The sequence below is a fragment of the Pleurodeles waltl genome, chromosome 2_2, assembly GCF_031143425.1.
Source record: "Pleurodeles waltl isolate 20211129_DDA chromosome 2_2, aPleWal1.hap1.20221129, whole genome shotgun sequence".
In the NCBI taxonomy this organism is placed as follows: Eukaryota; Metazoa; Chordata; class Amphibia; order Caudata; family Salamandridae; genus Pleurodeles; species Pleurodeles waltl.
The window spans coordinates 165,898,604-165,925,196 of record NC_090439.1 but is presented as its reverse complement, the minus strand read 5'-3'; the positions used below and the strand labels follow the sequence as shown (position 1 = coordinate 165,925,196).

The following is a 26,593-nucleotide window of genomic DNA, read 5'->3' as shown; positions in this document are numbered from 1 at the left end:
TAATAGATTGAATGGGAGAAGATAAAAACCGAAATTGAATAACGTTATGACACAGCAATGACATAATAGTGGGGGATATCACGTTAGGAATAATGTATATGCCCACTGGGGTGACATAAAATTTGAAAATTTAAAAATTGAAGAAATTGAGTAAAAATTGAAAGAGAAAAAATTGAGATAAAAAATTTAGATTTGTGTAAATAGAAATATACATTGATAATGTGGAAAAGATTAATGAAACTGAATGACATGAGAAATGTAATTATTCTGAAAATATCTGAATATGCACTTAGGTGGAGATAGAGGGCATGTTCCAAGATGGCTCCCGTATTAAAATTCAGTTTGGTTGTTGATGTTGGACCTTTGTTTATTTTAATCACTAGAGGTAAGTGTAAGAAGTGCCTCCTTGGCATGGTTACCCCGACCTTTTGCCTTTTGTCGATGCCAGTTATGATTGAAAGTGTTCTTGGACCCTGCTAACCAGGCCCCTGCACCAGTGTCCTTTCCCTAAACTGTACCTTTGTTCCCACAATTGGCACAGCCCTGGCACTCAGATAAGTCCCTTGTAAATGGTACCCCTGTTACCAAGGGCCCTGATGCCAGGGAATGTCTCTAAGGGCTGCAGGATGTCTTATGCCACCCTGGGGACCCCTCCCTCAGCACATGCACACTGCCTCACAGCTTGTGCGTGCTGGTGGGGAGAAAATGACTAAGTCGACATGGCACTCCCCTCAGAGTGCAATGCCAACCTCACACTGCCTGTGGCATAGGTAAGGCACCCCTCTAGCAGGCCTTACAGCCCTAAGGCAGGGTGCACTATACCACAGGTGAGGGCATATGTGCACTATGCCCCTACAGTGTCTAAGCAAAACCTTGGTGCAGGGTAGCCATAAAGAGTATATGGTCTTGGAGTTTGTTAAACACAGACTCCACAGTTCCATAATGGCTACACTGAAATCTGGGATGTTTTGTATCAAACTTCTCAGCAAAATAAATGCACACTGATGCCAGTGTGGAATTTATTATAAAATGCACCCAGAGGGCATCTTAGAGATGCCCCCTAAATACCAGTCCGACTCCTAGTGCTAGGCTGACCAGTTTCTGCCAGCCTGCCACAACCAGACAAGTTGCTGGCCACATGGGGAGAGTGCCTTTGTCACTCTGTGGCCAGGAACAAAGCCTGTACTGGGTGGAGGTGCTTCTCACCTCCCCCTGTAGGAACTGTAACACCTGGCGGTGAGCTTCAAAGGCTCGTCCCTTTTGTTACAGCACCCCAGGGCATCCCAGCTAGTAGAGATGCCCGCCCCTTCAGCCACTGCCCCCACTTTTAGCAGCAAGGCTGGGGGAGATAATGAGAAAAACAAGGAGGAGTCACCCACCAGTCAGGACAGCCCCTAAGGTGTCCTGAGCTGAGGTGACCCCTGCCTTTAGAAACCTCCATCTTGAGACTGGAGGATTCCCCCAATATGAATAGGTATGTGCCCCCCTCCCCTCAGGGAGGAGGCACAGAGAGAGTGTAGCCACCCTCCAGGACAGTAGACATTGGCTACTGCCCTTCTGACCTAAACACACCCCTAAATTCAGTATTTAGGGGCACCCCAGAACCCAGGAAATCAGATTCTTGCAACCTGAAACAAGAAGAAGGACTGCTGACCTAAAAGCCCTGCAGAGACGACAAAGATGACAACTGTTTTGGCCCCAGCCCTACCGGCATGTCTCCTGACTCAAAGAAAACTGCACAGCGATGCATCCGACAGAGACCAGTGACCCCTGAAGCCTCAGAGGCCTGCCATGAAATCCAAAGGACCAAGAAACTCCTGAGAACAGCAGCACTGTTCACCTACAGCAACATTTTTGCAACTTTCTAACAACTTTTAAAGAACTCACTCTTCCCGCCGGAAGCGTGAGACTTCACCCTCTGCACCTGACACCCTTGGCTCGAGCTCCAGACAACCAATACTACAGGGAGGACTCCTAGGTGACTGCAACCTTGTGAGTAACCCAAGACGACCCCCCTGGACCTCCACAGCGACACATGCATAGAGAATCCAGAGGCTCCCCCTGACCGTGACTGCCTGTAACAAGGAACCCAACGCCTGGACCAAGCACTGCACCTGCAGCCTCCCAGGACCAGAAGGAACCGAACTTAGGTGCAGGAGTGACCACCAGGCGACCCTCTGCCTAGCCCAGTCGGTGGCTGGCCCAAGAAGCCCCCCTGTGCCCTGCCTGCACCGCCAGAGTGACCCCCAGCTTTGCACACTGCACCCGGCTGCCCCTGTGCCGCTAACGGTGTGTTTTGTGTCCTACTTTTGCCCTCCCAGTGCTCTACAAAACCCCTGGTCTGCCCTCCGAAGACACAGGTACTTACCTGTAGGCAGACTGGAAAAAGAGCGCCCCTATTCTTCATAGGCGCCTATGTATTTTGGGCCCTCCTTTGAACTCTGCACCTGACCTGCCCTGTGTTGCTGGTGCGGTAACTTTGGGGTTGCCTTCAACCCCAACGGTGGGCTGCCTATGCCCAGGAATTTGAACTTGTAAGTGCCTTACTTACCTGACAAACTAACCATTACTTACCTCCCCCAGAAACTGTTGATTTTTGCACTGTGTCCACTTTTAAAATAGCTTATTGCCATTTTAACTAAAACTGTGTATGTCACTGTTCTAATTCAAGTTCCTAACTTACCTATGTGGAGTACCTTGCATTTTATGTATTTACTTCAGATATTGAACTTGTGGTTCTAAAAATAAATTAAGAAAATATATTTTTCTATATAAAAACCATTGGCCTGGTGTTAAGTCTTTGAGTGTGTGTTCCTCATTTATTGCATTTTTGTGTACAACAAATGCTTAACACTACCCTCTGATACGCCTACTGCTCGACCACACTACCACAAAACAGAGCATTAGAATTATCTAATTTTGCCACTGTCTTACCTCTAAGGGGAACCCTTGGCCTCTGTGCACACTATCTCTTACTTTGAGATAGTATTTACAGAGCCAACTTCCTACAGTAAGTTTTTGTACTGCCATTTGATAAAGTTTGATTTGACCAATGACTTTGTGTTTCACCACTGCGCATATTAGTTGCTCAATGTTCACCAGTAGCACATGGTATGTTTTGTTCAGTTGAGCCGCCTATGGGCTTTGACATGGCATTAGCCATTACTTTCTGTATTCAGTTTAGCCGCCTATGGGCTTTGACATTGCATTAGTCATTACATTCTGTATTCTGCCTATTGGCTTTGACATGGCATTAGCCATTACTTTCTGTATTCAGTTGAGCCGCCTATGGGCTTTGACATTGCATTAGCCATTACATTCTGTATTCTGCCTATTGGCTTTGACATGCTGTATCCAGTCTAGCCGCCTATTGGCTTTGACATTGCATTCCTATTGGCTTTGACATGATGTATTCAGTTTAGCTGCCTATTGACTTTGACATGCTATTAGATATTCTGCCTATTGGCTTTGACATGATATTATATATTGCATTTTGTATTCAGCTTAACTGCCTATTGGCTTTGACATGATATTATACATTGCATTTTATATTCAGCTCAGCTGCCTATTGGCTTTGACATGATATTATACATTGCATTTTGTATTCAGCTCAGCTGCCTATGGGCTTTGACATGATATAAGACATTGCATTTTGTATTCAGCTTAGATGCTTATTGGCTTTGACATGACACTAGACATTGCATTTGATATTTAGGTTAGCTGCCCATTGCCTTTAACGTGGAGTTAGACATTGCAGTTGAGAATCCAAGCTGTATTTTTCCAAGCTGTGTTTTTGCACAAGAGAACCAAGATGTTTTTCTCACAGTAGACTAGACATGATAAGAGAGAGTACATGGGTGTTTTTCTCTTCGCTTGAGCTTGGGAACAGGAGTAGTCTTGGAGACCTGGCCAGTCTCCAAAAGGCTTGCTCAGTTTCCCAGGTCTGAGGGGAGGGGGCACACCTTTGTAACGAATGTAACAGGCTGCAGAGGGTCAGATTCGAATCTGCCGGACCTCGTGCTGGAGCTTGGCGCCAGCTGCCAGCAATCCCGTGTGGGTAGATGAATCTCTTTCTCGCGGCTGACAGGGGTCATCAGCTTGCAGACCTTAGAAAGATGAAGCTGTAGATAGTTCCCACACGGTGAAGTATTTGTTTTGCTTTGCATTCAATATCTTATAAATATAACCTGCTGTGTATATTGCAAACTGATATATTTTGTTTGATTAACGCGGACTTGAAAGCTACTAATTCGTCATTCATAAATATTGTGGTTGGGGAAGAATTAACAACAATAAAAGTCTTCTTTGACCTCAGAAGTGCATTTCTGTTGTGTTATGTTAGTGCTTAGAAACTAAATAAGAGGAAAGCACTACAGTTTTAAATTTCTAACGAATCGTGTGAATGGAATACCCGTGAGCAAGGCGGAGGACGCCGAAACGCGTTTGGGTTGGTTTCATGGTGCTAGCATTCATGAGATTATGGAGATGATGAAGACTGAATAAATTATACGATGCTTAATGTTGCGGAGTTCGTGTACTTCCTCGAGAACTGCAAGGAGTGTTTTGTGGACAAATATATATATATATATATATATATATATATATATATATATACATATACATATAAACACACACTGAAAAAAGGTTACAGAGACCAAGTGACGTTACAGTTAGTTATGGTCATATATCTGACTTTCCATTAAAAAACCCTCAGAAATGGGTGGTGTTATGGAAAACAATTGTAATTCAACAGATATAGTTATTTCAAGTAACTATAACTAGTGCCCTTACCATGTACAATGTTGCCTTCAACGATGTCAGTTCAGTTGTCATCAATAATGTTATAAATGATGTCAAAGAACATGTCACGAGTGTTGCAATACGTGAAGTCATAAGCAGTGCATGGTGAGGGTGCGAGTTATAGTTACTTGAAATAACTGTAACTGTTGAATACCAGTGTTTTCTTTAATTTAAAATGGTTTAAAGCTCAAGTGCACCGTGAGCTGGATGGGGTAGGAGAGAGTCTCTGCTTTGGAGGACAAAAAATGTGGTCGCATTGCAAAGATCGAATGGCTGCAGCAGGAGATGCTCCGGGCTCCAGGAGCAAAAATTTGATCTGCAGGCTCACACTGAAGACCTAGAAAACTGCTTGTGGCATGATAACATTTGCATCGATGGGGTCCTGACAAATGCTGAAGGAGCCCACCTCGGGTATTACGTTGGGGCCCTCTTTCACCACATCCTGGGGGCCTCAGAAGACATGGAGATAAAGCTTGACGAGGTCCGTCAGGTAGGAACTGCCAAAACCAGCGAAATGCCCTCCTGCAGACATATTAGTGTGGATTCATGATTTTAAGGTGAAAGAAACCATTCTGCGCAAAGCCTGTGCTATCCATCCGGTCCAGTTCAGGGGGCATGTACCGTTGCTGTATCAGGATCTAGCGACCATTACACTTCATAAGCGGTGCAACTTTCGCCTGCCGACCTGAGAAGTGCTGATATCCCCTTCTCCTGGGGCCATCTGTTCGGATCATCTTCCATCTTGAAGGCAAGCTCTATCAACTTAGATCACTGCTTGGCATTGAGGATCCTTCAATAGAGGATCCCTCCCGGGGGATGACCGACCAGTCCTCAGGGTTGGACGGAACAGAGGCGACTATGCTGGTGTCGGTCCAATTAGCCCTCTGATATTATGCGTTTTGATCCAGAGACTATGGCATTGGAAAGAAAATCTGTGCTGGCCACGCTGTCTGGAGACACCAAGAAGGATGATGAACCTTGAGGATGGGGGTCATTAGTCCCAATGTTCTCTCCTCTGATAGGTGGGGCGTAAGGAGGCAGGGACAAGGCACAGGAGTCCTGTTTCGAACTGGTCCAATGGAATCTTCCTTGATGGGACGTTTCTCCTCCTCTAAGCTCTTGCCTGTTTATGGCAACATCGGTGGGGACCACACGTCACTCACTGTTTCCATGATCAATAAACTGATGCAAGTTCATAGGTGTTCTTACTCCTTCTTCTAACATGTTCAACTCTTGGCTACTCATTCTGTATTGTGGTGGAACAATGAAGGGGGCAACACCCTACTGCCGCATGCCCTTTTGGCTCACAGTGAGAGTCTTCTCAGCACTATATACTCTCATACCCAGATTTCCTGAAGCTTAAGGTTACTAGCTTCAATCTATGGGCCTAAACAACACTAACAGGTCAGCGGTCCTTGCTCTCCTTGAGCGATCCAGTAGCTATTTAGCTGCACATAAGACATACACACATATTGATCACTTCCTGGCAACCAGACCCTGCTAGACCTTTTATCCAAAGCATTGCCCTGTGCTTGCTCTCTGATCATGGCCCCCATCCCTGTCTCTTAGACTGCTTGTCTCCCAATCCAGGAGCTCCCATTGACGTTTGCAGGATGCCTTGCTTTGGTTCCAGGCCACGGTCAACTCTATTTGGAAGGTAAGTGTGTCCTATCGCCAAGCTAACGATAACGAGGAGACCTCCCAGGTCTCTGTCTGGGAAGTCTTGAAGCTGGTAGTGAGGAGGGAACTTATAGCTATTTTGGCATGGGATAATCGTCACCGATTCTTGAGAGAACTGTTTGTGAACTGCAGGCATTCCATAAGCGAACATGGGCCCACAGGGTGTGGAGGGAGGTAGAGAAAGCCTGGCTCTTTCTTAAACGCCTTGTCTTAGATAGAGCATAATATACTAAGGTGCGCTTCAAACTTAAATTTTATCAGGCCGGCAACCACTGTGGGAGCATGCTGGCTCATCGCCTACGCAGCAAAATCCATTCCCGATCAGTGAGGAAGATTCGTACCAGCTCCGCCACAGAGACCTGTTAAGATGAGGGAATAGAATTGGCCTTTCAAGTGTTTTATGGTTCTCTCTACACCACCCATGATGGCCCTCTGATACCTCCGATATATTGTCCTCACCTCTCTGCCAGATGCAGAGGCTTCTGACATAGAACAGCCTATTTGCATAGAGGAGGTGATTTCGGCAATCGCACTTTTGAAACCAATGAAGTTCCCAGGGCCCGATGATTTCAGTTCACAATTTTATAAAACTTTCTGTTAGCCCCCCTGCTCACTCGTCTTTATAATTCCTTTGCTGAGTCGAATTCCCTTACAGACACCATGCTAGAGGCTGTTATTGTAGTAATTCCAAAACAGGGTAGGAATCCGGCCCTTTGCATGTCGTATATGCCGATCTCTCTCTTAAATATAGACGCAACCTTATACTCCAGTATATTAGCGCAACGCCTCAACCACTAATGCCAGGCCTGATCGAACTGGACCAGGCAGGATTTATTCCCGCACGCCAGTGTAATGACAACACAAAGCGCACCTTATAGATAAACAAGTCTCATCGGTCACGCAAAGAGGCTTTGCCTCTCTCCATCGATGCCGAAAAAAGGTTCAACCATGTCCACTGGCCTTACCTCTTCGAAACACTGCGGTACTGGCAAGAGGTTTTGCAACTGGGTCCAGAGTACTTATAGAGCCTTGGTCAGGATTAATGGCGTACTGTCCCCTTCATTCTCTATCTGACGGGGCACACACAAGGACTGTCCTATGTCCACTCTTCTTTTTGTGCTGTACATAGAGCCCCTGGCACAATTGCTGAGAGACAACCCGGACATAGCGGAGATTCCCTTTGGCGGTGACCAACATTTGATTAGCCTATATGCCAACAATGTTATTTTATCCATTACAGAACCAATTGCCTTGTTTCCTGCATTGGTTACTGAGCTTCAGGCTTTCGGAAAGATCTTGTGATTCAAAGTGAATATGCAAAAGTCCCAGACTTCGAATCTCTCAGTCACTCTCCCTCATAAAACCGACCTGTGATCTCTGTTCCCCTTTGAATGGATGGTGGATGCCATACCATACTTGGGCATCTCACTGGCCCATACTATCCTCGAAATACTGGCAACTAATTATGTGACTCTTACCTCTCAAACATGCAGAGATCTGTCAGCTTGGAGCCACACTCGTTTGTCCTGGATGGGTAGAACAGTGGTGGTCAAGATGACCATTATCCTGTGCATACTATTCTTATTTCAGACCTTGCCTTTGTTCCCACCACCAAATGCAATCCACTCACCTCCCAGCGGCAGAGATAAAAAACTTGGGGGTATGGTTTGATTCTTCTCTGAGTTTCATCTGTCATACCAAGAAGGTGGCGGCTTCTTGCTATGGCATCATCAGAGGACTTCGACCTATCCTCAAATTCTTTGATGCACCTACAAGACAGCTGCTGGTTCAAGCATCAGTGCTGTCTAGGTTGGACTATGCCAACTCCCTACTGGCGGGGATAAACCAGTCAGAATTTCGGCGGCTCCAGCGGGTTCAAAACGCTGCGGCCCGACTGGTGACTGGTCTCCCCAGGCGATGTTCGGTGTCCAATACTCTGCGCTCTCTCCACTGGCTCCCTGTGCAGCAGAGGATTAGATTTAAGGTTCTCTGTTTTGCATTTAAAATCTTAAAGGGTACTTCCCCGCAAATCATGGAGAAATTGCTGATTCCTTATGTTCCCTCTCGCACTCTTAGATCATTAGGCCAGAACTTAGCAGTGGTTCCGCGCTTTAAGCTGAGCAGAATTGGGGGCCGCTCTTTTCGAGTCCTGGCAGCGAGTTGGTGGAATTCTCTTCCTCCACAAATCCGGGCCATTGATGAGCTCCTTCAGTTTAGGCGGGCTATTAAGACCTTTTTATTTGTCTAAGCTTATCTGTTGTGTTTTGTCTTCTTTTGCCCACTTTTAGTGCTGTGTTGTGTTTACCTTCTCAAAGCGCCGGGACGCCCCTTTGCTGGGGCAGCTGTGCGTGGTACAAATAAAAATAACATAACAAAAAAAAATAACATAACTTCCTCCAAGTGGACATCAATAAATTTCTGTGGGACAGAAAGAAACCTCACCTACCATAAACTGTGTTTTATCCTGGGGATGGAGAAGTTGTCCTTGTCGGCAGATCAGTGTTGCACCCTTTATTCACATCCTTTCCTCTAAGTTCTGAGAACTGACATGCCCAGTCTATTTTCAACTTCTTCGCTTGATCCCAGATACGGCCCCAGCTGAGACCTAGATTACCTTTGAGGCTCCTACATCCACACTCTGACTTTGCATTGTGCCAACACAATTGACGGATCAGCCACTACATGGAGGGAGAATTAGAAAGGAGGGGGCAGGTTTTTTTCTTTTATTTGATTGTTTTGATTCTATTTCAAATGCCTGAGTTGAGCTACCGGCCCGAAGGTTCTAGGGAAAAGCTGTGTGCAGGACCGCACCAGTTTCTCTTTTCTCAAACACACCCTGTTCTCTCGGATGTAGGTGAGATGCTGTGTATTCACTAGACATGGCAGTAATAAACAGAATTGTTCCATAAAGTGTTACGTTTTAACTGACATTTTAATGTAATCATAATGCCAATTTAACGTTTGTTTTTTTCAGTGAATTACCAAGGTTTTTATGAATGCAAAGTAAGATACCTAACTACAATGTCACTTTAACCTTTGTTTTTTTTGTAGATTTCTACTTTAAAAAAAAACAACAAAAAAAACGAATTTTATTACTATACATAGTGCCAGCCACGCTGCACCACTGGATGGGCCAGCATTCCCCACAGGGCCTGTGTCCAGCTTCCCACAGCCAGCTAACTCCTGCCGTGTCAAAGGCCATGAGCAACGTGTGGTTGGCCGTAGGGCTGGGCCTGTGGCCAGGCTCTGCACCCATCCTCTGGGCAGCCAACCCCACATTGTGTACAGCCTTCAGTGGGGCTGTAGGGCCAATGGTGATTTGTACATTGGGCTCACATATAATCCATCATCTATCCCCATTTCGAAAAGAGACTGCTATAACAGATTAACAGAGGATGGGTGGGTTACACTACAAGCTCGAGACACTACTCTGGTAAATGGGCTGGGCTTGGCACCTTCTCCATTAACTAGGAACAGTAGATTCCAGGAGGGGGACTAGGAAGGGCATACATGGGCGCTGCTATTTTCTAGATGAACATTATCAGCCTTCACAAATGAAAGCACTATGTGCAGAACATAGAGGATGTGCAAACCTATTCTACTACCAAGTCCTCTGTGAGCCATACCACCCAGAAAAACAAAACATCCAAGGAATGATTAAGGCAAAGGACCTCAGTTATGAAGACTGAGTGAACCTTTTAGTGATAATGCCTGAACACAGTTTCCCTCACAGGTACTGGTACCTGGGCTATGACATTGTTGCCATCAGAGCCAGTTTCTGCAGATTCTGTGCACAGAGGGTGTAAAACATTGGATTATTTTTTGTGGTGCTGCCTACACACCTCAAAGAATAATCACAACACTTATCAGTGTGAACGCTCAAAATCACTATATTAACCTGAGCTCATCCCCATGGTGGCTATGGCACAGGGCAGACAGGCTCAACTTGATGCAATGTCTAAAGTATTCCTTCAGTACCAAAACAGTAAGAAAAACATAAAAAATAATCCCAAACCGAATTATAAAAATGTAGAGTAAAATTTAATAAGCAAAATAACAAAAATCCAATAAGGGGTATGGCAGAAAATATTTTTTTTTATTTATAGTTTTACCTAAAATTGGCGCCGAGAAGCATAAAATATCTGAGGCACTTAGAGACTCAAAGGGGGTGTCAGGCAAAGACCAAACAGGAATGTCCAGTCCAGGTCCAGTTGCCACTAGTCAGCTGCTTAATTGCAGGAAAAGGCCTATTGAAGCATGTTGTGTCTCTATAGATTTATTAAGCCTCTTGATCCTTTAAGTCCACTTCTTATTCCGAGGTACAGTAAAGTGCAGGTATAGTCCTTCAGAGTTCTTCTCATGTCACTGACAGGAGGTTCAGTTTTTTCCTGTTCTTCCTCATGTACAGAAGTGTTCGAAAGTGGGTGCCTAGAGATGTCACATTAATGTCTGGCAGGGGGTAGTGAGTGAGAATTATTCCTGGGCACACCTTAACAAATGGGGCAAGAATTTGGGCTTTTTAAAGACAGTGGAAGAATTCGGCCACACCAAATTTGGCTTTGAGAGCTGGATGTGTGTGTGAGGAGTTTACAAAGTGACTTACTACATCTAACACTAAAATCTACTTTTGGCCACCAACTGTACCCTCTATAAACCCAGAGGTAGAAGTTGGGTAGAATAATAAAAAGTAGGGTTTTCCAGCAACCAGGCAGTGGATACACATGTGTTGTTTTGCCATCCTGTTTCGCATCCTTTCAAGTGTGCCCTATTGTTATATGTAAACCCCAGCAGGGCAATCAAGCTGGCCTTGACACTATAATGTCAAAAAGGTTGCTCACAGCCCACCCCTCAGTCATGTTCAGAGAAATCATCTCTGCCTATTCTGGTCAGCCTATCGTTTGCTCCCGACAGGCACTTCACACATCTTCCACACCTATTTAAATTCTAATTACTGGCTGGCAGTAGTGGGAGAGCAAATGCGCCAGGCAAGTTACTAAGGGCCAGATGCAGCAAAGGTTTTACCCTTTCAGTGTCAATGGGAAAAAGTGTTCGTACGTATGGCCCCAAGTTATTAAAAACCTGACTCCACAATTGAATTGGATTTGAATACCTATTAAAAACTGTTGTTGAATTATTTTTCTAGTTAGTCCCTTTCCCCAGATGCAGTATTAGGATTTTTAATCTGGTCTCTGGTTTTATATATAAGGCAGCCCAGTCTGCCACAGTAAAAAATAGCTTTTCGGTGCTAGTCACTGTAAGGACATGTCAACATTCAATTTCTACATGACTCACTTTTAACTACCACGCAGCGTGCCTTGTGGACTACAATGCTAATATATTGGTGACTTATTAATATTTAAAAGTGAGGTTTTGACATGTCAAAAGGATTTATTTTGATAGGTTGAATTACATTTTTTACACTGCTACGTTTAGGCTACAGTGATAGGCCTGAAGCCATGTTTACACTGTAGTGGGTGGCACAATCGGTGCTGCAGTCAACTTATGGCATTTAACTTCCAGTCCATGCCCTGGATACATCTGGCACCATATACTAGAGAGGTACAGGTTATTTAAATATACCACATAGGAATTTGCCAATTCAACCTTATTCAAAGGGCAACACCGGAACGTTTTACTTTTTACCACTGGTTAGCTGAAAGTGCAGAGAGGTTTGGCACTAGCAAAAATATATGGTACAGCAGAAGCCAAAAAAATGAGAGTACCACGCAGAAAAGGAAGATTTCCTACAGGTTGTAAGAGCTACACTCATGCAAATGATGTACAATATGGTTAGCCATCTAAGTAAAGCTCTAATTACTAACTAATCTAACAAATATCTACAAAGGCAGTGGGACTGGCTTGTTAAAACTGTAGCACCTCTACAGTGAAAGGGGGTTATGTATGTAGGATTTTGAAGACTTATGGCGAGTAAATGCCACAAAGAGTCACAGGATGGACAGATGAGCACCTCAATTAACAAATGGGAGAGGTACTGGTTACATGGATTAATGATTGAGAGTAGCAAAACTTTCTTCAGAGAGGCATGCAATCATGCTGGCTAGGCAACTCAAACAACCCTCCTTCACAAATGTGAGTAATGTTTTTCACAACTAATATAAATAATCCTAGTTTTACTACTAGATCTCCATCATGTTCAACATCTTTGCACATTCAATCCTTCCCAATAGGATCAAACAGGAAATGGTGATGTCAAAAGAAGATAAGCAGTGGTTGAGATCTCTTTCCTTTGGTAGGAATCACTATATTATTAAAGAGGCATCTCGAGACTGCTCCCTGAAAGATTTCTCCAAAATCGCTGCAGAATACTGTTACCATGTTAACGATCTCCACATAATGCACCATCCGTAAAACATTCATGCAACCACATACTATTTTGTAAATCTTAAGTGGATGAGACATCAGCAACTACTTTTACTATTCTGATTCCGATAAACTTACCCAGGTTTTTAAATGAGCTCTGAGTTGGCACAGATCTAAACACTTTCATCAGCATGCATATCCTTCACAAAAGATGACACTTTAAAGTCAGACTATATGGGGAAATTACTTGGATGTTTATTCAATAAAATAATAACTACAAATGACCAGGTCAATAAAGCAGTAAATCCCAGGTCATATGTTTTAAATACAAGGGAACCACAGGCTGTTAAATTAACTCAAGAATTAACTTTACAAGCCCCAAATATAGGTGCACAGTATCCCCAAGCAGGTCTACATAACCCTACCTCTTACTATATTACACCAGCTCAAAGCCACAGTCAGACTCAAATTCACACTTCTAAATTTGATCCACAGGATAATTCATGGCTGCCTTGTGCTCCAGCTGTCTTGTGCTCCAGATTGAAGATGGAAAACATTACCTAGTCAAAGTATTTTACCACTCTAATAAGGACACCGTAAAGAGGACCAGATTCAACTGATAACACTAAGAGCAAAAGCGAAGAATACAAGGGCTTCTCTAGTAGGGCACGTCAGCTTCCTCCTTTTTGTAAACAGGGTGCAGTGATAGGCAGCTTCAGTATCAAGATCCCAAGCTTTAAGGCACAACAGCAGTTGTGGGACCCTTTTGCAAATTGTAAGAAAGGAGGTTTTTATTTATGATGGATAGGAGTCCTCCTCATTGTTGCACTTGACTCTTTCGGGATAGCAAAGCAGAGAAGTCCAGGGCCTACTCAGGGGGGGTGGTCTGGATGGATAATCCCATTTTGCTAGAATGAAACAACACTCAATACATTATCAAGTCAGTGCTTTTCCTTTAAAAGGAGCAGTGCACACGCTACTAAACACCACACAATCAATAACAAATATGGACATCAGCTTCATGTAGATGACAATAGCTTTGTTGACCACCCTCATACCACACTGCATACCTAGTGGGTCCTGAACCCGCTACATATATTAGCTGCAACATCACAATATAAAGGATGTCAGTAAATATGTCAGGCTAACTGGCTTTGACAGGGTGACACTGTATTGATAACAATAACCATGTTACACATCATAAGGGGTGTCAGTATCTATAAGGCAGGCCTACTGTTTTTTTCATGTTTCAATATGGCCACACTATCATTAAGGACAGTATTAATAATCTTAATAATCTTTAGCATCCATTATGATGGTAACCATTTGTTGTTCAATATTAATGTGGTCAATAAAACGTGCTGACTCAAAAACTTGTCAAGAGACAATCTTTGAAATCTACAGAGCACAAAATGAGGCCATAGGCCCAAACACAGGGACTACTTAGACTTCAGAGCCTGAGAGCAAAAGCTGTATGCCTGGGAATGCTTAAATGAATGGACATAATCTTTTGGAGTCACAGATTAAATTCTGCATGAGTATGAGCAGAAGCGAGTATGCCTTTGGTCCTATGGAGCGTGAGGCAGAGTCTAGACAGCGGGGTGCGCCCATGGACGCCCACCTAGACATTGGAGGGGTGGGGTAGGGGTGGATGAGCACCTCACAGGCCTTGCTTCTCTGCTTTCTTCTGTGCCTGCATTGAGCCGGTCCAGATGGCAGTTTCAGAAATCTCAGCAGAGCTTTATGCTACAGTCTTCATTTTCTTTACAAAAAAAGGCAAATCTTTAAATAACCATATTTCTGGCTATGTAAGGCTGAAGTCTTAACCACCAGGGACAATTTTTCAGCCCTTTTGGACTTTAAAGGGTGCTTCTTTCTGTGGGGAGCTGGATTTGTACTGCTTAATGTGCCAGACCTGTACTCTGCCTGCGCTCCTGAGGCTCTCGTCTACTTGGGGGATAGTCTTCCACAGCCACTCCAAAGCCAGCAGGCAGACTACCCTCCACTTTGCAGAGTCTAGGGCCAGTTAAGAGTAGCACTAAGGTAGCTATTCAAGATCCACTGTAAGGTCCTTTCCCTCAACTGTTTAACATGGCGCATAAGGGGACCAGCAACACTGGCCCTGGAGAGCCTCATCCTAATCCTGGGGTTCAGCTGGAGTTAAAGTAGCAAAGTGCAATCTTTCAGGCCATCAGGTGGCTTCTCCTTTCAGCTGTGCATCCTTTCGCAGTAACCGCTCCTAGGTGTGGGGACTTCTAAACTACCTCTCCCCTGTGCAAGGGTTTTTAAGTGGGGATGGAACATTTTAGGGGTCAAGCATCCCACGCCAGTCCTAGGATGCCATGTCATCTCTGTCCCAGCCCTCCTGCAGAGCATCCTGGGACAATACAAAATAGTGGCTTCAAATTGTCTCTGGGCAAGAGCACCTCTGACAGCCTCAGCTCTGCCCCTAGTTGATGCAAGTGCCTGATCCGTTCCCATCAAAACTTCAAAGGCGAGCCCCTCCTGTGTTGGCTGCAGAGGTCTAGGCTTCCTCCTCAGTGGACCTCAGCTGTCCCAGCCCCTATGCAATGTGACAAGCTAATTATCAGATGCAGATTTTCTCCTCACCTCTTCCTTTTCCAGGAACTGGTTCAAGCAGTGATAATTGTCCTTGTGTGTGTGTTTTGGGTGTGTGTGTAGGTAGCCTTTGACTCGTTCACTGGGCAGCAGAGCACTTGCCCCAGTAGAGGGGACAAAGACCTAGAATCTGATTATGAGCTGAGCCTGAGAAATATAACAAATATTGACTTCCCATAAGTTGGGTATGTGTGCTGTTGGGGACTGGAAATTCATATCCTTGGTGCATGTTTAGCCCAGATTGATACCTTACAGGCCTAAGTAATGTGAAACTATACTTTAGGGCAGTGAGCTCAATGTGTGCTAAGGGGTTACCAGCCCAGTGCCCAAAACCCATAACAAGAAAAAACACAACTCATATTTCAATCCATGTGATCACATCTGAATGGCCTCCAAAAGTGCCATGCAAGACTCTCAACTTCCAACAGCGTCTGTATCATACACAAGATTGCCTGCAGTAAAGATCTACATTTCATCTAAGAAAATCTTAAGATATTCACCGAAGAGAACACAGTGCTCAAGCCTGGCGTCCCAGCTTAATACCTTTCCATTATAAGAATAAATACATTTGTGGAACTTCCTGCTCCATGGAAGCGAGAAACCTCTGGTACTCTCTACCAGCAAAGTCAAGGAGCTTCAAAAACTACCTGCACTTAAAAAGCTATGAAAACCTAGAAAAAACTCCATAATGAGGAAGTGCTAGACCATACAGAACCCAGGATAATACTCATCCAAAATTGAAGCCAAGGGATAGGAGGCACAATTACACCTTTACCTCGCCTTACTACAGGTATAATCGCAGCTATACCATAAGAGCAGCCTGCCACACACAACACAAAATTTGTTCTACTCAGGCCACACTCCATTCACATATATTTCTCTATCCATAAACCAGTGATTTACAAGAACAAGCTCCAGCTTACAGTTAGGATCAGTCAGTTGCCATGGCAGTGTTCTTTCTGAAGCAAGAATCTGTTTGAGATTCTTCCAAGTTCTGTTCTTCTTCCCAGCGGCTGCTCCTCCAATGCCTGAATGCTAGTTGAAAAAGAGAGAAAGGTGTTACTTAAGCAATGTACATCAGCCCGTCACAATGTGTCCATTTCGGTTTTGTTTTTAGAGCACGGATGCTTTGTACTTCATTCAATATATTAAAAATTAAATCAAAAGAAGCATAAAGTAAATTGGTTTAGGTCAGTGTAATTATTTTTAGGCCTGACTGAAAAGAACTTGAGCTATTATCCAGAGCTACTGTCTTTTAAATTCTAACAGGAGTCTTCAGAGGAGTACTTCTCTTTCCCTTTATGCTTTTGGCTATTAGGTCTGTTATTCCACTTCATGTGCTTCGTTTGCAGCGCATGAGGCATAGGCAGGAACTATTTTTAATTGCAAAAACTACAGTGAATCAGGAATCTTGGTCACATTCAGTGCTCTCTACCATAAACTCAAAGCAAAGGACTGCTAACCCAGATGTGGCACAACCAACGTACACTGCACTACCAACACCATCTTTTGGCCACTTCATACTACTTGCCCACCATCATCTTACTACCAACTCAACACTAATGCACTTACTAGTGAGACTACTAATGCACTATTACTACTACTTCATTAGCATACTCCATTAGTGCATGATTACATCACAGCAGCCCATTACCATCCAGCACCCTGATGAAACATCACACCTTTGCTGTAATTTCTTTCAAGGCTTGTATTACCCCCATGAAAATACCGTATTACCACGCACCACAATCAAACTAACACTGACCAGCAAATAAACAATAATTTCACAACACCACTCATTTATCCCAGCCCCACTCTGCGCCCACAACACTGCAACACCACAACTACCACTGCTCACAACCACACCACTAAACATAATGCTAGAACCAGTCTGCAACCATAGAAAATCCCACTCGATAAAACTACTTCACAGCACCCACAAGTTCATCCATCACCATCATACTCTATCAATGTATTGTGACCTCACAACCCTACCTCCACCTAACTATACAGATGAACACAATACCACACACACAACAGCACAACATAATACAAGAGAAACAAAATAAAAAACTCCATATGCAATCACTACAGTACACAAAAACACAACTAAACCAGCACAACATCACTACACACAAAACAGTAACCCACAATGCAGCAACATAACCCAACAAAACAAACACATTAGAAAATACAACACAATAAAACATCAAGTGACCTAACACAGCACACAACGGAACATACAGTGCCAGGACAACAACACAAAAAAAGAGACAAAATTACCCCACATAAACATGTCTCAGTAGAGCCATAATACACAAAAACAGCAACACAACATACCACTAAACCACCTTATTACAAAACAATACTATAGAAACAGAAAATTAAATCAACCGAACAAGTGCCATACAACAACAGAATAACAACTGACAATACAAGCACAAGAAAACAATACACACTGCAACTGTGTTTTGTTGAGGTGCATTTCTTGTGCTATCGTGCAGCGTTGATACTGTGAAGTGTTTTTGCATTGTGTGATGTAGTATTGTGTTGGGTTGGAATTTCAGAAGCCATGTTTGCAGTTTACCTGATTGCTATGGAAGGAGGAGCTCTGGCAAGAACTATATATGGGTTTGCTGTAGAAGGTTCATGTTATAATGAGTTGTGCTAAATGTATGTTTAAGGTGGGCCGCACATTGTTTGGACGCATGCGTGGTTTAATGAGCTACCCATTATATGTGCAACATGGGCATCTGCAGCATTCTGGTGGACACCCACAGCATAATATAGGCTCTGGGATAATGGGGGTTCTTGACATGATAGTGCCAATTTCTAAACATAATGCTGCATGTGGCACTTGACATTTGATTTGTTTACTCATTTGATGGCTCCGACCAGGACAAGGCAGAAACAATAGATAACAAAGACTGCTGCATAGACGGTAAGTGACTCCACACACACACACACCCAGAGCCTGTCCATGTGGAGTCACCAAACACAGACTCACATGCATGTGCACCTCAAAAGTAGTTTAAGTACCTGCTATTCTGTTGGAGTTTGTTTGACTCTTGAAGATATCTATTTACATCTACAGTAAAGTGCAAAACAGTTTTCTCTCTTTCTTTGCATCACCTTATAAGTCATCTGTCTAACCCTCTCTAACCTCTAGCTATTTTTGTACTATCCCCATTCTCACTGTTCTATTTCTTCTTTCTTTTTGTCTGGCTCTTTCTCTGTCTCTGTCTGTCTCCATCTTTCTCGCACTGTCTCCCGAGACTAGGTCTCTCTGGCTTTATCACTAACCTCCGGGCACACATACTGTCTCCTGTCTCTTGTTATTCCCGTATCTCTGTCTATCTGTCTGCATGTTCATCTACCGATCGCCTTGCCTCTGGATCTACTGCTTGCTTAATACCTCGTTATCTGTCTCCCATGTCTTAGTCTCCATTTCATCTCCAGCTTCCCCCTCCCTTCTTCTCCGGCTCAATGTGTCTTTTATTTTTGTATTTATTAGTCTCTTTCTGCTCATTTCAAAGTATCTCTGTATTGTCTTTCCACATCTGTCTTTCTCTCCGTCTTCTAGTCTATGAAGTAAAATCACTAAGCTGAACAAAGTTTGTTAATAAACTAAAGTGTTCTCTATAAAACTGAGGACTGTGGGGGTGAGGAGAAGGTAAGTGTATGTAAAGCAGCTTAAATACCTACGGTTCTGCATGCATGGCCTCTCATTTGCCACACTAGAATGAAAATCCAACAACCATATATGCTGACGAGAGGTCTAATACACACATGGTCAAAGGCAAATTTTAGGCTTTTTTTAATTTATTTTTTAAGTTTCATGTGATGCTGTTCTGTTCAAAAGTTTTAGGCTGCATGTGGGCATACATGATATTAATATGATTTAAGCTGTCATTTTAAATGTTAGTGACACTCTTTCCGTGCATTTGCCCTGTGGAGCACTTGCTCATATTCTGCTCCAGGCTTCAACCTAATCAGATGGATTACCAACAACAAATAAACTTCTGAAATTGGAAGCCAGACTGATAGAAAAATACCAAACAGCACGGAATGGGCTGAATGATATTGATGAAGTTTGGACATTGATTGGATGATGGTTAAACAATACTCCGGCAGGGGAACTAAGTATTTTAATTATCTGAGAAAAAAGACAATGTAACATGTGCAAATATTTGACAGCTTGGGTCGATTTGCAGACGGCTCCTATACTAGTGATGTATGACACTGACAATGTTGATGCAATCAGTTATGCTTTGAAGAGATCTTGTACAAATGGCAGATGTTTGACCTATGGGACGAGATCCTGTGTATGGCTATACTATGATGTATTTCAATGTTGCAGTTGATGTGCGGCTGTTGCATATATACATTTTTGCACTGGGCTCAATTTTCTGCACTATTAAAAGATAACAATCAACGTTACACATTAGGTACGACTTGCACAGTATAGACTCACAGATCTGAGCTAATGATATTCATTCATGTGTAGGATCGCGTATTGTATGCCTAGGGATTTATATTCCTCCTCCTTAAAATGGCCGCCTTCAGGCCTCATGCATTAATCTACATTCGCCAGTCTAGATGCTGGCAAGTTTGAAACAAGCGTGAATGACCGCGTGCCGCACTAGTTTGATGAGGCATGCCGCCTCAGCTTAGAAATGGTCCGACACGGGCTTGACCCCAGCGGAATATCAGCCGCCTTGTCTGGGGAGATATATCCATTCGGATGCTGTTCGGCAGCTGTACAAGCCACACGGATTAATTTAGTAAGTTTTGAACCGCTGATATTAGAGCACTGAAAGGTTTATATTTAGCGTGGCGATATAGTAATTTTGTCCTGCTCTTATTTTACTTTGCTTTCATTTTGGCAGCCCTCACCTTGTTACAAGCGCCACTTAGGCATACTCGTTTGATGTAATTAGGCACGGAGAGGTTCCCATACCTGTAGTGACACAGTGAGTCCCTATCTTGATCAGTTTTGATTAATTTGCATTATCCTTCACTTTAATACATTTTAGTAAGGCATTTGCTTTTTTCACTTAGCACCAGAAATTGTTAAGACGTGGTGCTTCCTCGCGTAGAATATGGATACTACCATTACCAGGTATTGTCCATAGTTTGTCTTGTGTAGGGATTTTAACGTGCATGTTTGAGTACAGCTTGTGTTGATATTTTTAGACTTTCACATCTATATACACTGACACAAATGTGGTGCCATAGACACGAGATTGTAGCAATTATGTGTGTCCCACTGGTAGAAGTAGTTCTGGGCACAGGGATTCTATGGTGATAATTCAGCACTGATGTACACAGTAGAACTCTCTTGCGTTAGTTATTGTTGAAGTATGTTTTTAGCTAGTCTCCCGGTTTTTAATTTTTGTAGAGGCGACATTGCCCCTCGATAGTCCTGATGAGGCCCTGATTGAAGAGGCCGAAACGCGTTGACACATATACCGGTGAGATTGTGTTCTCTAATTGGAGTCAGCTTTACAAAAAATCACTTAATACGCACTGCAAAATACCACAAAAAACATATAGGTATTTGACAGCTGCTTGTCCGTCAACCACCAATCATCGCAACAGAGTGGATTACAATTATAATTTTGAAATTGTGACCACTAGTATTTTATAAAGAAAGGGTGTTGGGCACAACCCTCTACTGACGGTATGGCCAGTCTCAAGACTGTGAGAAGCTAGATGCTGGTCCTAGTTGAATCAAGAAGAATATATGTATTGAATTTTATGTGTGTAATGTTTTGTTGTGTAAATATTTTGCATTCTGTATGATTTACTTATGAGCCATTTTTTGCCTCGCACATAATTAATTCTAATACATTTTTTGAAAGTAATTAATCCATAAAGACAGTATTGAGCTCTGTTTCTCAAAAATATTGATTTAATTTATCCCTACCGTTAGACCGTTCCTTTGTATACATACCAGGCTTTCTGTACAGCCACACAGTAGCCCTTGCAATGAGGGTGTGACACGCCTGATCATGATGTCTGCTCTCCTTTTACATCACGTTTACATTAAATTTCAAATGTCTTTTCAGACTGCTCTCCGGACACAGCCTTTGTGTAGTGATGTCCCTCACAGCAGCGGTGTCTATAGTCTTGAGCACCCACAACAGAAGCACAAAGGGGCGTGAGGGCTCTATACTGAAGTGTGTTGAAGGTAGACAAAGGCATGGCTTCACCTAAAGGGTCCCCTTCAACCTGCAGCTCCACCGCTACTCTCCCATAGCATGTACAAAAAGAGCAGTGCTTCAAAAGTTTAATCAGCAGCCATTTGCTACCAAAATGTTCAATGAGTTTCTAAAGGAAGCCCTTCCTCCATCCCCAAAATCTCACTAGTATTTGCATCTTCAGCCCTCTGGCCACTGTAATGCAGGCAATACACTTCCACTGCCTGGAAGGCGGTCCTCACTTTCCAGCTGGTGCCAATGCAAGCCATAGGCATTCAAATACATCCCATTCTGCTGTACAATTAACACCACAAGTCAACCTGAGGATGAGCACCAGAATCAGTTTTTCAATGTGTCCCTTATTTCCCATTTATTTTCTTGACATATGTGTCCAACCATTATTCTTAACTTTCAACCCATGCACTAACCAAACTGACCTGGCTGCATCTGTGATGCAGCAGTAAGCTAGGTGCAGGGAGATGTTTACGGAATTCTAATATCAATCAATAATATAACACAATCTTCACAAGTAAATAATTTTCTTTCTACATACTTGTATCTTCAAAATGCATGCAGACTCAAAAATATTCTCTACATTCCTTAAATCTGGTCTTAAAAACTGTCCTTTAATTAAAACTTCTGTTTGTCACCTTTTACTTCTCTCTTTTGAATGCCTCTCTCCTTCCCTTCCATCCTCTATTTGTCTCATCTCTCTGAGCATAACCTACTCTGACAGATGCATGTTTGCACATTCTCTATTATTGTATTTCTGCAAGTTTTCCACAACTCATTTATAAGATCACAATCTCTCCCACTTAGTTTAAAATTCATACCTGTGCAACCTAACAATCCCTAATATTTTCTAACTCATCTATTAATCCCACGAACCTTGTGCTCACCACTGCTATAATCACAACAAACTACTATTAAATTAGTCCACCATAAAGAAACTGAAATTACTGCATGCAATGGTTTGTTTTGATCGTACAAGACTAAACCCAATAACTAACAGTAACCAATAACACCGGACTAACCAATAACCCTTGGCCCCCAAGCAGTGTACTGTCTGGCGTAAAGTGCTTCGGCGGCTCATCAGAGGTAATAAGTGGTATATAAAATCAATTACAATGAGCACAATGCTGATGATGGCATGACAACAAATTTATGACATACTGTTTACACGTGGCATGGTGGTGTTTATTCCTGTATAAAGTTTGAAATGGCATGAGTGATAAATCTTAGCATTTTTAATAACATCACTTCTGCCTTTATAATTGGTGTAACTTGTCTGCACCCTTCCATGCACACATTTATTGAACCAATCATGCACACACCCATAATTGCTGTTCTTGTGGATCTTCATCTGATTCTTCGGACGCCATCTGTCTCATGAAAGTTTTGCATGAAACAGCAGAGCTGTTTTTTTTCAAGCCATTATGGTTATATTAAACTAGTCCTTTAGTTCTGGCACTTTCCCTAATGGTTTGGAAGATTAAGGGGGTCATTACGAGTTTAACGGATGGAAAAGGCTGTAGGCCAAACACCTGTGGTCGGGTTACCACCAATGCGGTCCCATTCCCCTGGGCCCCATTACAAGTTTCCCATTGGCCCAGAGGAAACAGCCCACAACATTGATGCAGGTTCATAATTGAGCTGGCGACAATGCTGCAGTGCATAGGGTGCACTAGCACCCGTCGCACTTTTCACTATCTGCAAAGCAGACAGTGAAAAGCGCAACAGGGCTGGCCATGGGGGGCTCTGCACTGCCCATGCCAAGTGCATGGGCAGTGCATGGGCCTCCATGGGGCCCCCTCAACCCAGGCTCATCCAACCTTTACATGGCGGGGCGACTACGATATAATCAGCGGCGGAAAAGGGACTCGTAATACCCAGGGCAGCGCTTCTTGTAGTGCTGCCCAGATGGATTAGGACCGCAAGCACTGCCAGACTGACGTTCAGTCGTGATCTGGTAGTGCTGGCGGTCCGACGCGCCAAGGTCATAACGTAGCTGGGAACTGGCACACTGGCGGCGGTCCGACCGCCACAGTGACCCTGGCAATCTCAAGACTGCCAAGGACATCATGACGCCCTAAGTGTTGTCAAATACTTACTTAAAAACCAAAAATCTCATCTTGACCCCTCCTTAAAGGCCAACAATCAACCTATTTCTCTCATCATTTATGACTAAAATAATGGAAAACATGTAGTCCAGAAGTACTTTAAGAATCTTGAATTTAACAATCTGCTGCACATTGCCCAATTTGGTTTTAATCGGGGAGGGGCACCAAGTTCAGTTATAAATCCTGAACGATTTCAGAATGAGCTTGAATGAAGGAAAGCATGCTGGTCTCATCCTACTCAATTTAATCATCAGCCTCTGAAATGGTCAACCATTCTATTATAATAGACAGTCTCTCAGAAGTTGGCCTTAGCGGGGCAGGGCTTGCCTGGTCTACATCCTTTTTGACTGGCTGCAATCAATCATTGTCCTTGATATGTCACAGGCTGGAAGCCAAGGAAGTCAACTATGGAATCCCTCGGGGCTCCTCTTTTTTTCTGAAAGTGTTTAACATTTACATCCGGCTGCTTATCGGTATCATCTGTCCCTTTTGATGCTCATGATACACAGCTTGCATTTAGAGTAGATTAGATTGTTCTGTTGAGGAGCTTCAGTAATCTCTTCTGCCCTGCTTGTCAGCAATCCAATCTTGGAAGACAGTAACATGCTTAAATCAAATGCAGACAAGACATACGTACAGACTGTTTATGGAATGCCAACCACTGTCCTAGTGATTTAGGATCTTTTCCTGGTACCAGTAAGTATGTCTGAAAACTATGGATTTAATATAGACAAAATATTTCCTTTGATTCTCAAGTCAACGCCTTGGTATCCACATTTTGCTTGCAATGGAAAGGGAAAGTCTAAGAGTAATTTCCTAAGAATTCCAACCCACAGCAGTGGCTGCTTTTGTCACCTTGAAAGTAGATTATGCTTGTTAACTAAGAATCCATACCAAACTATTGACCAGAGTGCAAGTAATCCACAACATGGCAGTGAGGCTGGTCTCTGATCTACACACATTTGCCCTTCACACAGAAATCCAGAATAAGATGAAATGGTTACCGGTTGAAAAAATAATGTTTTTAAAGCACTATGGCACTCATTACAACCCTGGCAGACGGTGATAAAGCGGCAGTAAAACAGCCAACAGACCGGCGGTAAAACAAAAATTAATTTTGACCACGGCGGAAACCGCCAACACAGACAGGCACTTTAACACACTGACCGCCATAGTGGTAGCAACAAGCACCGCGGCGGTAACTGCCAACAGCCAGGTGGAAGCCAATGTACTGCCCACTGTATTATGAGAGGCCAATTCGCCACATTTTCTGGGGCAGTACCAACGCCATCAAAAGCACGGCGACAACAGTACACAGAAGGGAAACGACTCACCTCTTGACACTGAAGGAAGAACTACGACGCCATGGAGCCCGAGTTGCACATATTTTCCATGCTGGTCTACCTCCTCCTACACCAGGAACACGAACGGCGGCGAAGATGACCATGGTGAGTACCGCACCTAGCACACAAGGTGGGGGAGGAAAAAGAGAGTGACACACACACACACGCAACACCCCCAACACCATACACACAAACAGATGCAACAACATTACATATCCACCCCGTAACCCTCAGGAATAACGCAAGGACAAAAGGATGTGAGTAAAGCCAGTGTAATAATAAAAATGTAGATAAATACGTCCTTAAAGCACAGAACAGTATCTACAATACATACAAACGAGGGACAATGCCCAGTCCAAAATCTCCATGGCCCACAGGGCCATAACACATAGGCAAAGGCCACACTTGACTCCTGCCTCAAAACAGAGAGAACACTGCTGGAGCATCAGGTCGAAGATACACAGGCCCCTCAGGGGAAGGCACCTCAGCCGGAACATGGTACAACGCCACTGCTCCTGGAAGGGGCTACATGCCCTCTGCGATGTCCTGGGGAGTGCAAAGCCACAGTGTCTCTCTAGTGGATGGTTTGCCCACTGCTTGGTCCTGGGGAGTGCAAAGCCACAGTCTCTCAAGTGAATGGTTTGCCCACTGCTTGGCCCTGGGGAGTGCAAAGCCACAGTCTCTCAAGTGGATGTCTTCTTTCACTGGTTCTGGAGGGGGCCTTGTGCCCAGTGTGCCTCATCCTGGCAAGGAGGGGGTGAGTGGATGCCTTCTTCCACTGGTTCTGGAGGGGGCCTTGTGCCCAGTGTGCTTCATCCTGGCAAGGAGGGGGTGAGTGGATTCCTTCTTCCACTGGTTCTGGAAGGGGCTTTGTGCCCTGTGATGCAGATCCTGGATGGTGCAAGGTCACTGTCTCTCACCTGGGTGTCACCAATATAGTTGTTGCAGGGGCCAGGATGTACTACAGTCCATGTTGTCACGACTACACACTGCTCCCCAGCAGTGACGGCTGCTCATTGGTGGCAGTTGCGGGGCTGGCGGCATTGCAGCTGGCAGTGCAGGTGGAGGTGCTGGCGGCGGTGCAGGTGGCGTTGCTGTCAGTGGTGGGGGAGGCTCCAGCCCTTCCCCTGCAGCCTCGGACAGCTGCCACTGGGGCTGCTGCTGCTGGCAGTGGTGCAGGTGGCAGTGCTGGTGGCAGTGCTGTCAGTGGCGGGGGAAGGCTCCAGCCCTTTCCCTGCAGCCTCGGACGGCAGCCCATTGGGGCTGCTGCTGCTGGCAGTGGTGCTGCTGGCAGTGGTGCAGGTGGCGATGGTGCAGGTGGCAGTGCAGGTTTCGGTGCTGGCAGTGATGGAGGGAGGTTCCAGCCCTTCCCCTGCAGCCTCAGATGGTTGAAGTGCCATGGCTGGTGTTATTTGCCCAGATGCTGCTCCAGCCCCAGGCACCAGATCCATCCTGCCTCCGGCGTGTGTTCCTTTTACATTGGCCTTGGCAGCTGTTGTTCCCTTCC

The 26,593-nt window shown here is 44.1% G+C and overlaps 1 protein-coding gene across 3 annotated transcripts in view; it reads right to left on the bottom strand.

Annotated features, from left to right (window-relative positions):
* INO80C (INO80 complex subunit C) overlaps positions 1-26,593 on the bottom strand; it is a 98,680-nt gene that overhangs the window by 36,159 nt on the left and 35,928 nt on the right. For all 3 annotated transcript variants that reach the window (XM_069219578.1, XM_069219588.1, XM_069219591.1), the window contains exon 4: positions 16,344-16,455. In XM_069219578.1, coding sequence (XP_069075679.1) covers positions 16,344-16,455 — 112 coding nt within the window. The remainder of the gene's footprint in view (positions 1-16,343; positions 16,456-26,593) is intronic.